At 32.6% G+C, this 13,388-nt stretch overlaps 1 protein-coding gene across 2 annotated transcripts in view; it reads right to left on the minus strand.

The window, feature by feature from the left end:
• The window catches only part of LOC132544012 (glucose-6-phosphate exchanger SLC37A2-like), a 56,941-nt gene that overhangs the window by 19,974 nt on the left and 23,579 nt on the right, over positions 1–13,388 (minus strand). For both annotated transcript variants that reach the window (XM_060207571.1, XM_060207569.1), the window contains exons 3-9: positions 9,916–10,009; positions 8,007–8,085; positions 6,456–6,591; positions 5,357–5,433; positions 3,645–3,811; positions 2,506–2,549; positions 1,730–1,786 (exon numbers count right to left, since the gene is read on the minus strand). In XM_060207571.1, coding sequence (XP_060063554.1) covers positions 1,730–1,786; positions 2,506–2,549; positions 3,645–3,811; positions 5,357–5,433; positions 6,456–6,591; positions 8,007–8,085; positions 9,916–10,009 — 654 coding nt within the window. The remainder of the gene's footprint in view (positions 1–1,729; positions 1,787–2,505; positions 2,550–3,644; positions 3,812–5,356; positions 5,434–6,455; positions 6,592–8,006; positions 8,086–9,915; positions 10,010–13,388) is intronic.

Genomic DNA, 13,388 nt, shown 5'->3' on the forward strand with positions numbered 1-13,388 from the left:
ATCTCAGAGATAATTTAAAAAAAAAAGCTAAATTAAGCTAAGGGATAATTGATAATAAATCTCAGAGATAATTAAAAAGAAATCTCAGAGATAATGAATAAGAAATCTCAGAGATAATTAATAAGAAATCTCAGAGATAATTTAAAAAAAAAAGCTAAATTAAGCTAAGGGATAATTGATAATAAATCTCAGAGATCATCTTTAAAAAAAAGCTAAATTAAACTAAGGGATAATCAATAATAAATCTCAGAGATAATTAATAAGAAATCTCAGAGATAATTAAAAAGAAATCTCAGAGATAATTAATAAGAAATCTCAGAGATATTGAATAAGAAATCTCAGAGATAATTAAAAAGAAATCTCAGAGATAATTTAAAAAACAAAGCTAAATTAAGCTAAGGGATAATCAATAATAAATCTCAGAGATAATTAATAAGAAATCTCAGAGATAATTATAAGAAATCTCAGAGATAATTAAAAAGAAATCTCAGAGATAATTTTTAAAAAAAGCTAAATTAAGCTAAGGGATAATTAATAACAAATTTTAGAGATAATTAATAAGAAATCTACGAGATAATTTTAAAAAAAAGCTAAATTAAGCTAAGGGATAATTAATAAGAAAACTCAGAGATAATTAATAAGAAATCTACGAGATAATTTTTTTTAAAAAAAAGCTAAATTAAGCTAAGGGATAATTGATAATAAATCTCAGAGATAATTAATAAGAAATCTCAGAGATAATTGATAAGAAATCTCAGAGATAATGAATAAGAAATCTCAGAGATAATTAATAAGAAATCTCAGAGATAATTTAAAAAAAAAAAAAAAGCTAAATTAAGCTAAGGGATAATTGATAATAAATCTCAGAGATAATTAATAAGAAATCTACGAGATAATTAATCAGAAATCTCAGAGATAATTAATAAGAAATCTCAGAGATAATTAATAAGAAATCTCAGAATAATTAATAAGAAATCTACAGAGATAATTAATCAGAAATCTCAGAGATAATTAATAAGAAATCTCAGAGATAATTAATAGGAAATCTCAGAGATAATTAATAAGAAATCTCAGAGATAATTAATAAGAATAATCTACGAGATAATTAATCAGAAATCTCAGAGATAATTAATAAGAAATCTCAGAGATAATTAATAAGAAATCTACGAGATAATTAATAAGAAATCTACGAGATAATTTTTACATCTACAGCCTAATGGTCACTAATATGCAGTTTTCATTTGTAATTGATGTTCATCATTGATTTTGGTGTTCGATAGATCAAAGCTACATATATTGATAATCATAATGAAATTTAAGTTTTTTTATTTTGTCTGATATTTCAAAAATTGTCTTAAAAACAGTCAATATACCATCTTAATAAATGTTTATCAATCAAACCCTAAATTTATTAATTAGATTCTGGTAGAAGTAGATGTCTATCTTTTATCTAACTTTAATTCTAAGTAACATAGTATGCAAAACTGATTCGATAGATTAAGTTATTTAAGTTTTTTTATTTAAAACTTTTTTTAATGATAAAGGCTGTTATTAAACTCTAACATCAACAATCAAGGTAATCAGTAATATCTAGGATGCAGGACCCTTCAGAAGGATTGTCAATCGAAGTAGATTGTGTTAAGGATTTACTGGAAAACCATCGATAAAGTAAGTTTACTGACGATTATAAAGTGTAGAATCTGTAACACAAAGATAAAATATCACATACCTCTTCTGATTCTACTTCATCAGTTCTGTCCACACTTTGTTTCGTTGTCGTCACTTTCTGTATAACAAATTTAATCTCGTTACAACAGGCCTTTTCATCGTTGACATATTATGAGACAACTACATTTCCACACTGACAAGTCATTTTACAACTTATCTTTGTTTATTTATAGGATAAAATACACAGAATATTTTGAAGAATATTCATTGTAAGATAATAATTTCATGTGAATTTCATCCCTAAGAAATAAATAAGAATCTGAAGTAAGATTTTAATTTCATACACAATTTATGAAAGGAGCCTATGGAGTTTTTATTCTTTAGAGAATTCAGAATTTAGAGAGAAATTTCAGATACTTTTATCATATATCTCTGAAAAAGATACATCTTATGTTTTTAAAGTAAAACAAAATATCAAGGTATTGATGAGATGTCTCTGTTCGTAGCAACAAGCAGTCTCAAGTGTATTTTATAATCATGACTTGTGTCCTTTTTCAATATAAATATCTCCTTACAGGTAAGAATACAATTTCACAACTTTAAACTGGGGCATAGGCTCTCTGCAGAAATCAATCTATTACAAAATGTTTGATTAAAATATTTTCAATTCTTTGTTTTGCTGTGACTTTCTAGAGAAGTAGTTTTAGATAAATTCACACAACCAGTCAGTATAAAAAAGGAGGTAATTCAGTTGCATAAGAACCGATAGGGTAATTAACAAAGATAACTATAACAAAGGGAAGACAACTCTGTAACTTGAACACTATATATACTTACAGTGCCTTGGTGATCAGGAAGACTACAACCAACATCTTTTGGGTCTGAAATAAAGTTGTTAGAGGCAAAATATAATCATGTTTTATTTATATTAAGATATACTGATGTCACTATTCAAATAAATGCGGCGCTAATATTGAAATATACGTCAGGTAGTGGGAGATAAGTCAATCATGATATACAAATCAGAAAATAATAATTAATATACATGTTAAAATCAAAGGAGGTAAGAGTTGCTTGTGGGAGGTTTGGATCTCTCACCTTAATACTGAGTCAGGATAACAGGTGTTAGAAATAAACATCAATCTACTGAAAGGATTTATCATCCAACATTTAAATGTAAAGACTTGTAATGAAAACTGTTTCATTCATCACAAAATTATTTGAAATTTGAAAATATATCAAAAAGTTGTCTTTTTTATTTTTGCCATTTTTTTAAAAATTAATTATATTTGCTATTAACTAATGGATTTTACCAACAGTTTGGTCATTTTTTCTCAGTTGTGTTTGTTTATTGTTTATGTTGAATAAACAGAGACCCACAGAAATATATTTTCAGTCCTATACCTACGTACAGTGATAACGATTCTCAATATTACCTGGGGTGTTGGTGACTGAGAGCCTGATTGTTTAAATTTGAGTAAAAGTCAGTCATTATATAACGAACAATTTTAATTTCAACAAATTTTATTGCTCAAAAAAGGCAAGAGAAAGGTAAAGAGTATCAGGTATTGCCTATTTCAAGGGAATTCAAAAGTTTATCAATAAAAGGTGATTCACAGTTGAATCTCCTGAAATAATATCAAATTGCTTTTTTAAAAATTATTTCACATTCTGGTCGTACGTGCCAACATCAATGTCGAGCCACCATGCTGTTACAGTAGGTAAGTACACAAACTATATTTATCGAAGTATATATACATTGATTTATTTCGCTGAAAAGTATAATAAACATTTGTGTAATTAACAAGATCTTGTGCAGACTATCCGTGATGACTAGCCGTCAGTTATAACGTACATATGTACAATCTTCAGACATTCACATAATGAATAATTCATCGACCATGTTGTTGGATGCTGTGTCTGTTTGAGACAGAAGATATCACAGCTGTGACATATAATAATATCCTTACACTTACCTGGGACAAGGAAGAAGAACACAAGTATGCCGAGACATGCAATGATGATACCAGGAAGCACAAACGACCAACCCCACATTTTATTGACAAATGCACCGGCGATTAATGAGCCAAGGATATTACCCACAGATGTATGGGAATTCCAGATCCCCATGATAAGGCCGCGCCTAAAAAAAAAATCATTTCAAAAGTATGTGGTGCATAACAATTCTAGTACAGTGATCTCAGGCCACAAAACATCTACTATCTTAGTTCCAAACAATTTATCATAAAAGAATTGTTTATCGTCTTGACAACGGAATTAGTCAAAAGCAAGAACAGACAGATACAGGGAGCAATTGATACAGTGACAAGATAGTAAGAGAGATTAGTGAAAGTGTGGAAGGAATTGAGAAGTCAGTAGAGTTACTTTAAAAGGATATATGTAGTGAGAAAATTCAATGCGGTTTATGATAGGAAGGAACTGACATTAGAAGGGCCAGTCGACTTTTTGCTTTAACAGCAATGGAGATAAAAGCATTAAGAAGGAAACTTTGCAGTTGGAGGAAACAAAATTAAGAAGACATGTTTATATTGTGATCAGAATATGGGAATTGTAGTGTTTATATTGTGATCAGAAGATGGGAATTGTATATACAGAATGAGTTTGGGAAAAGTTATATTGTGGCAGGAACACGTGCAAGAGGAAAAAAAAAAAGGCAGTTAGGTTTTCAGAAGATCTCCATATATAAATGAGATTTGACACAAATATAAAAGATAAAGTAAAAGATAAAGTAAAGATAAAGTAAAAGATAAAGAAAGATAAAGTAAAAGATAAAGTAAAAGATAAAGAAAGATAAAGTAAAAGATAAAGAAAGATAAAATAAAAGATAAAGAAAGATAAAGTAAAAGATAAAGTAAAAGATAAAGAAAGATAAAGTAAAAGATAAGTAAAAGATAAAGTAAAAGATAAGGTAAAAGATAAAGTAAAAGATAAAGTAAAAGATAAAGTAAAAGATAAAGAAAGATAAAGTAAAAGATAAAGTAAAAGATAAAGAAAGATAAAGTAAAAGATAAAGAAAGATAAAGTAAAAGATAAAGAAAGATAAAGTAAAAGATAAAGAAAGATAAAGTAAAAGATAAAGTAAAAGATAAAGAAAGATAAAGTAAAAGATAAAGAAAGATAAAGTAAAAGATAAAGTAAAAGATAAAGAAAGATAAAGTAAAAGATAAAAGATAAAGTAAAAGATAAAGTAAAAGATAAAGAAAGATAAAGTAAAAGATAAAGAAAGATAAAGAAAGATAAAGTAAAAGTAAAAGATAAAGAAAGAAAAATAAAGTAAAAGATAAAGAAATAAAGATAAAGTAAAAGATAAAGAAAGATAAAGTAAAAGATAAAGAAAGATAAAGTAAAAGATAAAGTAAAAGATAAAGAAAGATAAAGTAAAAGATAAAGAAAGATAAAGTAAAAGATAAAAGATAAAGTAAAAGATAAAGAAAGATAAAAAATAAAAAAGATAAAGTAAAAGATAAAGAAAGATAAAGTAAAAGATAAAGAAAGATAAAGAAAGATAAAGTAAAAGATAAAGAAAGATAAAGTAAAAGATAAAGAAAGATAAAGTAAAAGATAAAGAAAGATAAAGTAAAAGATAAAGAAAGATAAAGTAAAAGATAAAGAAAGATAAAGTAAAAGATAAAGTAAAAGATATATCCTACAGTTACTGATTACTTACTTTCCCTTACCATACCAGTTTCCCATACAGGCCACAACAGCCGGCCAACCTGATGACTGAAACATCCCACCAACTGCCTACAATTTAAACATCACGAGTAAAAACACTTAATTCTGAGCTTGTTTAATTATCTGAATTATTATCACGTCCTTCGTAATACACATAGGATGTAGCACAGCCAAAATGTCCTATAAATCCATCAAATCCATCATCATCATCATCATTATCATCGTCATTATTATCATCATCAATCTTTATTTCCCCCTTAAGGGCATTTGAAAGAGAACGCATGGAACTGACAATGTCCATAATTGCTAATAAGATCACAAATTTCAGCTGTTTTTATCACTACCTTCTTGTCACACTTCTTTTCACGTTAACATACAAAGAATCATAATACGGATAAAATGTCTCTTGATTTCACAAGCAATTTCTATATCTTGGTTCAGTTATGCTTCACGTTGGTCATTTGTCCAGTGACGAGGGGCGTACCATACACTAATTCTATGTCTTGGTTCAGTTACGCTTCACGTTGGTCATTTGTCCAGTGACGAGGGGCGTACCATACACTAATTCTATGTCTCGGTTCAGTTACGCTTCACGTTGGTCGTTTGTCCAGTGACGAGGGGCGTACCATACACTAATTCTATGTCTCGGTTCAGTTACGCTTCACGTTGGTCGTTTGTCCAGTGACGAGGGGCGTACCATACACTAATTCTACGTCTCGGTTCAGTTACGCTTCACGTTAGTCGTTTGTCCAGTGACGAGGGGCGTACCATACACTAATTCTATGTCTTGGTTCAGTTACGCTTCACGTTGGTCGTTTGTCCAGTGACGAGGGGCGTACCATACACTAATTCTACGTCTTGGTTCAGTTACGCTTCACGTTGGTCGTTTGTCCAGTGACGAGGGGCGTACCATACACTAATTCTATGTCTTGGTTCAGTTACGCTTCACGTTGGTCGTTTGTCCAGTGACGAGGGGCGTACCATACACTAATTCTATAACTGGTTCATTATGTAGACTTTCGTCACAGTAATTCTGAGGACTAAAAAAGCCTCTCTGTCCGTTATAATAATACTAAACTGAATATCATTACCTGTATAGCTATGTAGTAACCGAGACTGTGAATGTTCCAGAAATATCCCATACCAAACGCTGCTGTCAGTATACCAGTCATAAACATCCCTCCGGACAAGAAGTACCGCAAACTCATCCGCTCCGCTATGTGTCCACTATAAAAAAATAATATGTTTCCAAGATTATTTAACTTCCACATATTATGTATGTATTATCCTAATTTTTTATAGTGTTTGAAATGATATAAACACAATATTTCTTAAATGTGTCTTATTATTGAGATAAACAGAGGTGGTGAACAATAAAGACTGTTTTGAAAAGTACGACGAGTTCATTGTGAAAAACTTGAAAAAAAAATTTTTGAGAGATTAAATTCTAAAAAGTGTCTAATAATTTTATGCAGTGATCTTTTCATGTTCAAAGTGTTATTAATCAATATAATGTATTCATATCATGGAGAGAAATTCTGTAAAGAAAAAGTTCCATTAGAGTTGTCTGGTAAAGATGTACTCCCCTGATGTTTTGACCAAAAGTAAGACATTTTACAATATGAAACTAATTCCAACATATCTTGGACTTCTGTCTCTTTTATATATTTTAACATCTATAGTTTTTACTATAAACTTGAAATTGGGCAATTAATATGATGTTTTGAAGAAATTTCACTGGTGAAATACATTTTGATGGTGTAGTAGACAGCGTGATTTGGTTAAAAGTGTCAACAATTTCAGAGTTTTTTAATTGCTATGATACTTCTCTTGCGTCTTAAGTAGATTCCAAATAAATTCTGCAATAATTATAATCGTATCAAATTAAAGATTTCAAATTCGTAAATTCCAACACTTTCTGGAAATTTTAGGACCAGAAAATGAATGTTTCAGCTTGTTTCTTGGGGAAAAAAGACTATTTGGGTAAAATTGACCAAAAATAATGCAAAGAGACCTCCTATAGTTTAATCACTAAAAGGAACCGTGATAATTTCTCTATCAAAACTTAAAGTATAAGTTAAAAGTTTAATACTAGAAATTGGTCAAATAAAAGATTTTTGTCATTTGGAAACATGTCCATTTTTTGGTTGCTATGCAATGTAAAGCTCATGAAATCAAATGAAAATTTACCATTTTCACACATTTTTTTCTCAATGTCCAAGTATCACACACTTACTTTGTAATGAAAGACGAACATTTATTTTAAAATAAGTGGTCACCAAAAAACCAGATAATGCCTGTTATTGAGGAAATAAATAAGGAATATATGAAGAATATATCGAAATGAATTACTTCCTTCTATACATGTACATATTTCCTTCTATACATGTACATATTTCCTTCTATACATGTACATATTTCCTTCTATACATGTATATATTTCCTTCTATACATGTACATATTTCCTTCTATACATGTACATATTTCCTTCTATACATGTATATATTTCCTTCTATACATGTACATATTCTGATGCCTGAAACATCTGTAACATTGAAGAAGTGTGATAATGGATTTCTTTTATTTTCAGAGGATTACATCCTTAAGATAACTGATACTCGGAGAAATCTGAGATCACATACCTGAAGAACATGCTGATAGCATACGCAAATAAATAGACGAGATCGAGAGTTCCAAACAGCTCGCTGTAATCACTTCCATCTACAAACAAAATCTCTTTCAATATACTGAAATAGTTATTATTTTCAAATTTTTTTCAGAGAGTCGTTTATTTTGTATGATTTGTATAATAATACCTTAATAACATTAAAGTGTCTTGGTCCATGTTACTAAATTTACTTATAACATATCACACCTGTGTCAGCTTTGTTGATACAATCTAGAGATGTCTTTATCAAGGACTCCTGTGTATTACAGGTACGTTATCAATAACGATCAATATCATGTATGTCATCTTTAAGGTACACGAGCAACACAAATAGCTGAGTTACTTTAGAACAAGACAGCTAAAAATTTAGTCTATATCATTGTTCTGGGAGGAAAAAAGCTTTCTACAGGATATCCAAGAGGCCAATGTGTCCTGTATCGCTCACCTGGATATTTCAGTTTTCACGTAAAACATTTTAATTTAAAATGTCAAGTTACAAAAGATCTTATTTGCCTTGAATTTCTGGTAACAGCTGTACATGTCTGATTATTACTGCTTCTCAGTAGGCGATTGCGAGTTCCCTTTAACATAAAGTGGTTGCCAGCTATCCCCTAGGGTTCAACCCTGAACCAGGACATCCACCAGTAAGTCGTCCCCAGCTATCCCCAAAGGTTCAACCCTGAACCAGGACATCCACCAGTAAGTGGGTCAGTATTGGTGATTAAGCCATAACTCCACAGATGTAAGCTTCCAGTGTATGTTATTTTGATGGTGTCATATCCGGGATGATATCTTCATATTACTATACTCATGGAGTTTCTGAATGGTCACTATTTAAGCCCCAACAATCCCAGAAACATGCTCACTTAATGAACTGTAAAATCTCTGCCACTGACCTCAGTTGTAAACAGTCACATATTCCATCCCCAACCATTTCTTTTGTACAAAATTGAGTCCCAGCAGTCCAATGTTGCTTCAGAACAATTTCAATAAATTCTGTCATCCCTACAGAAGAAGAATGTGATTCCTTTGTTTCCCTACTGGGCCCAACCCCTCTGTCACAACGGTGGTTGGCCTAACTGTTTATTAAAACAAGAATTCCACGGAAGTGGTCGCCTGCCCAGCACAGTTTCTGGAGACAAGTTTGATGAAACAAAAGTCCTAGATATTCATGGTATTTATTCAATTTACATAATTTGTACATTGGTTTGAGATGTCATGACTGATTACATGTAAAGTGAACTGAATCCTGAGGATAAAATCCTTCAAACCTCACAAGCAATACCAAGGACGCCCTTTTGGTAAGGAGGCAATGAATGCAGTTAGAGATAGATTTGTCAAAGTTTACGGAAGTTATCGCGAAAAATCAATTTCCTATTTATAGCAATGATGACCTAAACCTATGACCTTTGGACCTTTGCAGAAAAGTAATCTGAAGCAAGCACTTTTGACGAGGATTCAATGTATAAAGTTTGAGGTTGCTCGGACAAAGAGTATTGAAGTTATCGAGAACACAGTAATACCTATATGTTGCCTTAGGCAGGCAACACAAAATGAGTCCCCTTCATGCAAGGATGCTTCAGATTAAACAAAGTTGAAGAGATTCTAATCATTCCTACATATGAATGACTTTAAACGACTCCTCTAATTCCCATATCGAGCCCCGCCCTTCTGCTCCCAAAGCGATTTGAATCATCGCAAAATGGATGCATAACAGACATATGACATGACGCTGCACAATGGCATGTGCTCACTTCACCCTTTGGCAATGGACAGAATCAAAATCATGTCATTTAGCAATGTTTAAGCTGTATGAGATTTTGAATGTGACATGACTAGAGGGATGAGACAGAAATAGGTATTAAAAAAATGGAGATACACACCAAACGGTTTCCAGTCACACCATGTTGTATCATTATCAAGGTGATGTTTGTTTGCGTCATCTGTCACTTTGGAGCAATTCTGGTGAAGGACACTCTACAACAAAACTTTGACAATTAATTTGAGCTTAATACATAAAACAATTACTTGTTATATCCTAATATGGAAATTAATCCAATGTTAGCAATGACATTCACCTTTTGACCTTTTGCTTTTAAACCAATCACTATTCATCACTAGCACGCATCTCTTAGTTAAGAAATCAGTAAATACTGCCGATTGGCTTGTTCTTAGTAAACAATTCCTGTGTATACAAACAATCAAATATATATTGTAATACTTTAACAACACCTTTGACATTTGACCTTTGACATTCTGAAGAATTTGTTCAAAGTTAAAACCATCAAAGCTGTAAATACATTGTGCTCTGAAGAAGGGTGGAGATGATCATCATAAACCTAAACAAACCAATCACATCACCCATATATTGCTCTCCAATATCTGATAATACATTGATATTGTCCTGCAAATGATAAATACCAGGATAATGATAAATATAAGAACAAGAGGCCCATGGGCCTTAACGGTCATCTGACATAAAATACAAGATTTCAAATTTTGAACTTATTTCACCTGGATTTAAGAATCAAGGGCACTCAGCCACCACCTAGAAGGAGGGTTAAGGTTATTCATTTCAACAAACTTCATAACCTTCATCCCAGCATGCTACAGGCCAAATATCAACACCCTGGGTGTTCTGGTTATTCAGAGGATGTTTGAAGTAACAAACTTTCATCAGTGCCATGTCATGATCATTTCATGCAAGTTTTGGCTCAATAACACTGGTGGAACTTGAGAAGATGTTGAAAATATGTTTTCAAGATGGCAGCCATGGTAGCCATCTTGAATTTTGGACCAACCCGAAATTAACAAACTTTGGTCAGGACCATATCATGATAATTACAGGTAAGTTTCAGCTCGATGTCACAGGTAGAGCTTGAGAAGAAGTTGAAAATGTGTTTTCAATGTATTTTAAAATGGTGGCCATGGCGACAATCTTGGATTTCGGAACAACCCGAAATTAACAACTTTGATCAGGATCATGTCACAATCATTTCAGGTAAGTTTCAGCTCAATGAGACATGTAGAACTTAAGAAGAATTTGAAAATGATACGACGGATGCTGTACGACGTACGACGCTGGACAAAAGGCGATCGCAATAGGTCATCAGAAACTTCGGGTCAAATGACCTAAAAACGTCTTTTCAAAGTTCTCATTCATGCGAACAATCTACAGAATATGTACGAAAGATAGCATATCAAATATTTATTCAAATTTTGTTTCTGTCATGACTTCTGAGTCCAGTATTATCAGCAATGTGTTACTTAGAGTGAACATATTTATTTAGGACAGAAACTGATTGATGTACGTCAACACACTCTGGTTTCTAATTGAACAAAGTGTGAAATGAGTTCAACTCTACTTATAGGTAAGGAAGGTGTACAGTATGATAACAGAGGTACCACCAACCCAAACAACACCACAGCAATAATTGTAACAGAGGTCATTACTAAGTATTATTCCCTGGTCCCTACATGGGCACCAAATGTCACAGAGGATATTATTTATTCCAATGCCTCTGCTAGGAATCGAACCCGAGACCCCTGGCGTACTAGTCTGATGCTCATCCAATCGAGCTAAAGAGGAGTTGTCTCTAGCAGAGTGGTATATTGCGGCTAGTATTTTACCAGGGTTACAGAGCTAAAGAGAAGTTCTCTCTAGCAGAGTGGTATATTGCGGCTAGTATTTTACCAGGGTTACAGAGCTACAGAGGAGTTCTCTCTAGCAGAGTGGTATATTGCGGCTAGTATTTTACCAGGGTTACAGAGCTAAAGAGAAGTTCTCTCTAGCAGAGTGGTATATTGCGGCTAGTATTTTACCAGGGTTACAGAGCTAAAGAGAAGTTCTCTCTAGCAGAGTGGTATATTGCGGCTAGTATTTTATCAGGGTTACAGAGCTACAGAGGAGTTCTGTCTAGCAGAGTGGTATATTGCGGCTAGTATTTTACCAGGGTTACAGAGCTAGAGAGGAGTTCTCTCTAGCAGAGTGGTATATTGCGGCTAGTATTTTACCAGGGTTACAGAGCTAGAGAGGAGTTCTCTCTAGCAGAGTGGTATATTGCGGCTAGTATTTTACCAGGGTTACAGAGCTAGAGAGGAGTTCTCTCTAGCAGAGTGGTATATTGCGGCTAGTATTTTACCAGGGTTACAGAGCTAGAGAGGAGTTCTCTCTAGCAGAGTGGTATATTGCGGCTAGTATTTTACCAGGGTTACAGAGCTAGAGAGGAGTTGTCTCTAGCAGAGTGGTATATTGCGGCTAGTATTTTACCAGGGTTACAGAGCTAGAGAGGAGTTCTCTCTAGCAGAGTGGTATATTGCGGCTAGTATTTTACCAGGGTTACAGAGAGCTAGTATTTTACCAGGGTTACAGAGCTAAAGGAGTTCTCTCTAGCAGAGTGGTATATTGTGGCTAGTATTTTACCAGGGTTACAGAGCTACAGAGGAGTTGTCTCTAAGAGAAGTATTTTACCAGGGTTACAGAGCTAAAGAGAAGTTCTCTCTAGCAGAGTGGTATATTGTGGCTAGTATTTTACCAGGGTTACAGAGCTACAGAGGAGTTGTCTCTAGCAGAGTGGTATATTGCGGCTAGTATTTTACCAGGGTTACGTATAATAGATTAGAAGAGTGATTTTTAGTCATAACAAATCAATGTGAAAGCGTTGTGAAAGAATTGTCTCGGAGAAAAACACAACAAAATAATGACGATAATGGCTAAAGAAAAAAAATCCTTTAAAGCAAATAAACTCACTTTCATTGTAGGAAATGATGAAAGTACACTTATTGGTTAAAGAAGAAATGTCTGTTGTGTCCTAGATTTCCACTTCTTGTGTGTATACACTGACCTTGGTTAATAGTTTACAACTTCTATGTATAAACCTAGATAAATTAACTACTACTAACCTAGAGCCTTAGTTTTTGACTATCTAGAGATATCTATTATGTCACGGAGAATATTTTATGGAGAAACGTTGTGGATGTTGAATTATTGCTAAATAACTGAATAAAACAAATCTTATTGTTTGAAAAATACCTTGACAAGGATCTGAGCCATCATGACCTTCATAAACCTAATCTGCTCAAAAATGTCTGATATTTTTTTACATACAACCATGATAAAAATGAACAAATTATCTACTTACAGCTCTCCAATTAACTTTTTTAATTCATCCAGATGCAAAATTGAACACATCTTACATTTTAATCAATTTAGACACATTAATATTGTTTTAGTGTAATTTCCTTTGATGTTGACCTCACAGGTCACGATTAGTACCAACATTCCATGTAGAGTCAACAGTGCCTATTTTAGACAGAATTTAATCTAAGAAAATCACTGACCTCTTGTTCCCAATAG

The sequence above is a fragment of the Ylistrum balloti genome, unplaced genomic scaffold (genome assembly GCF_031769215.1).
Source record: "Ylistrum balloti isolate Yb309-2 unplaced genomic scaffold, AGI_CSIRO_Ybal_v1 Utg369774, whole genome shotgun sequence".
Classification (NCBI taxonomy): Eukaryota; Metazoa; Mollusca; class Bivalvia; order Pectinida; family Pectinidae; genus Ylistrum; species Ylistrum balloti.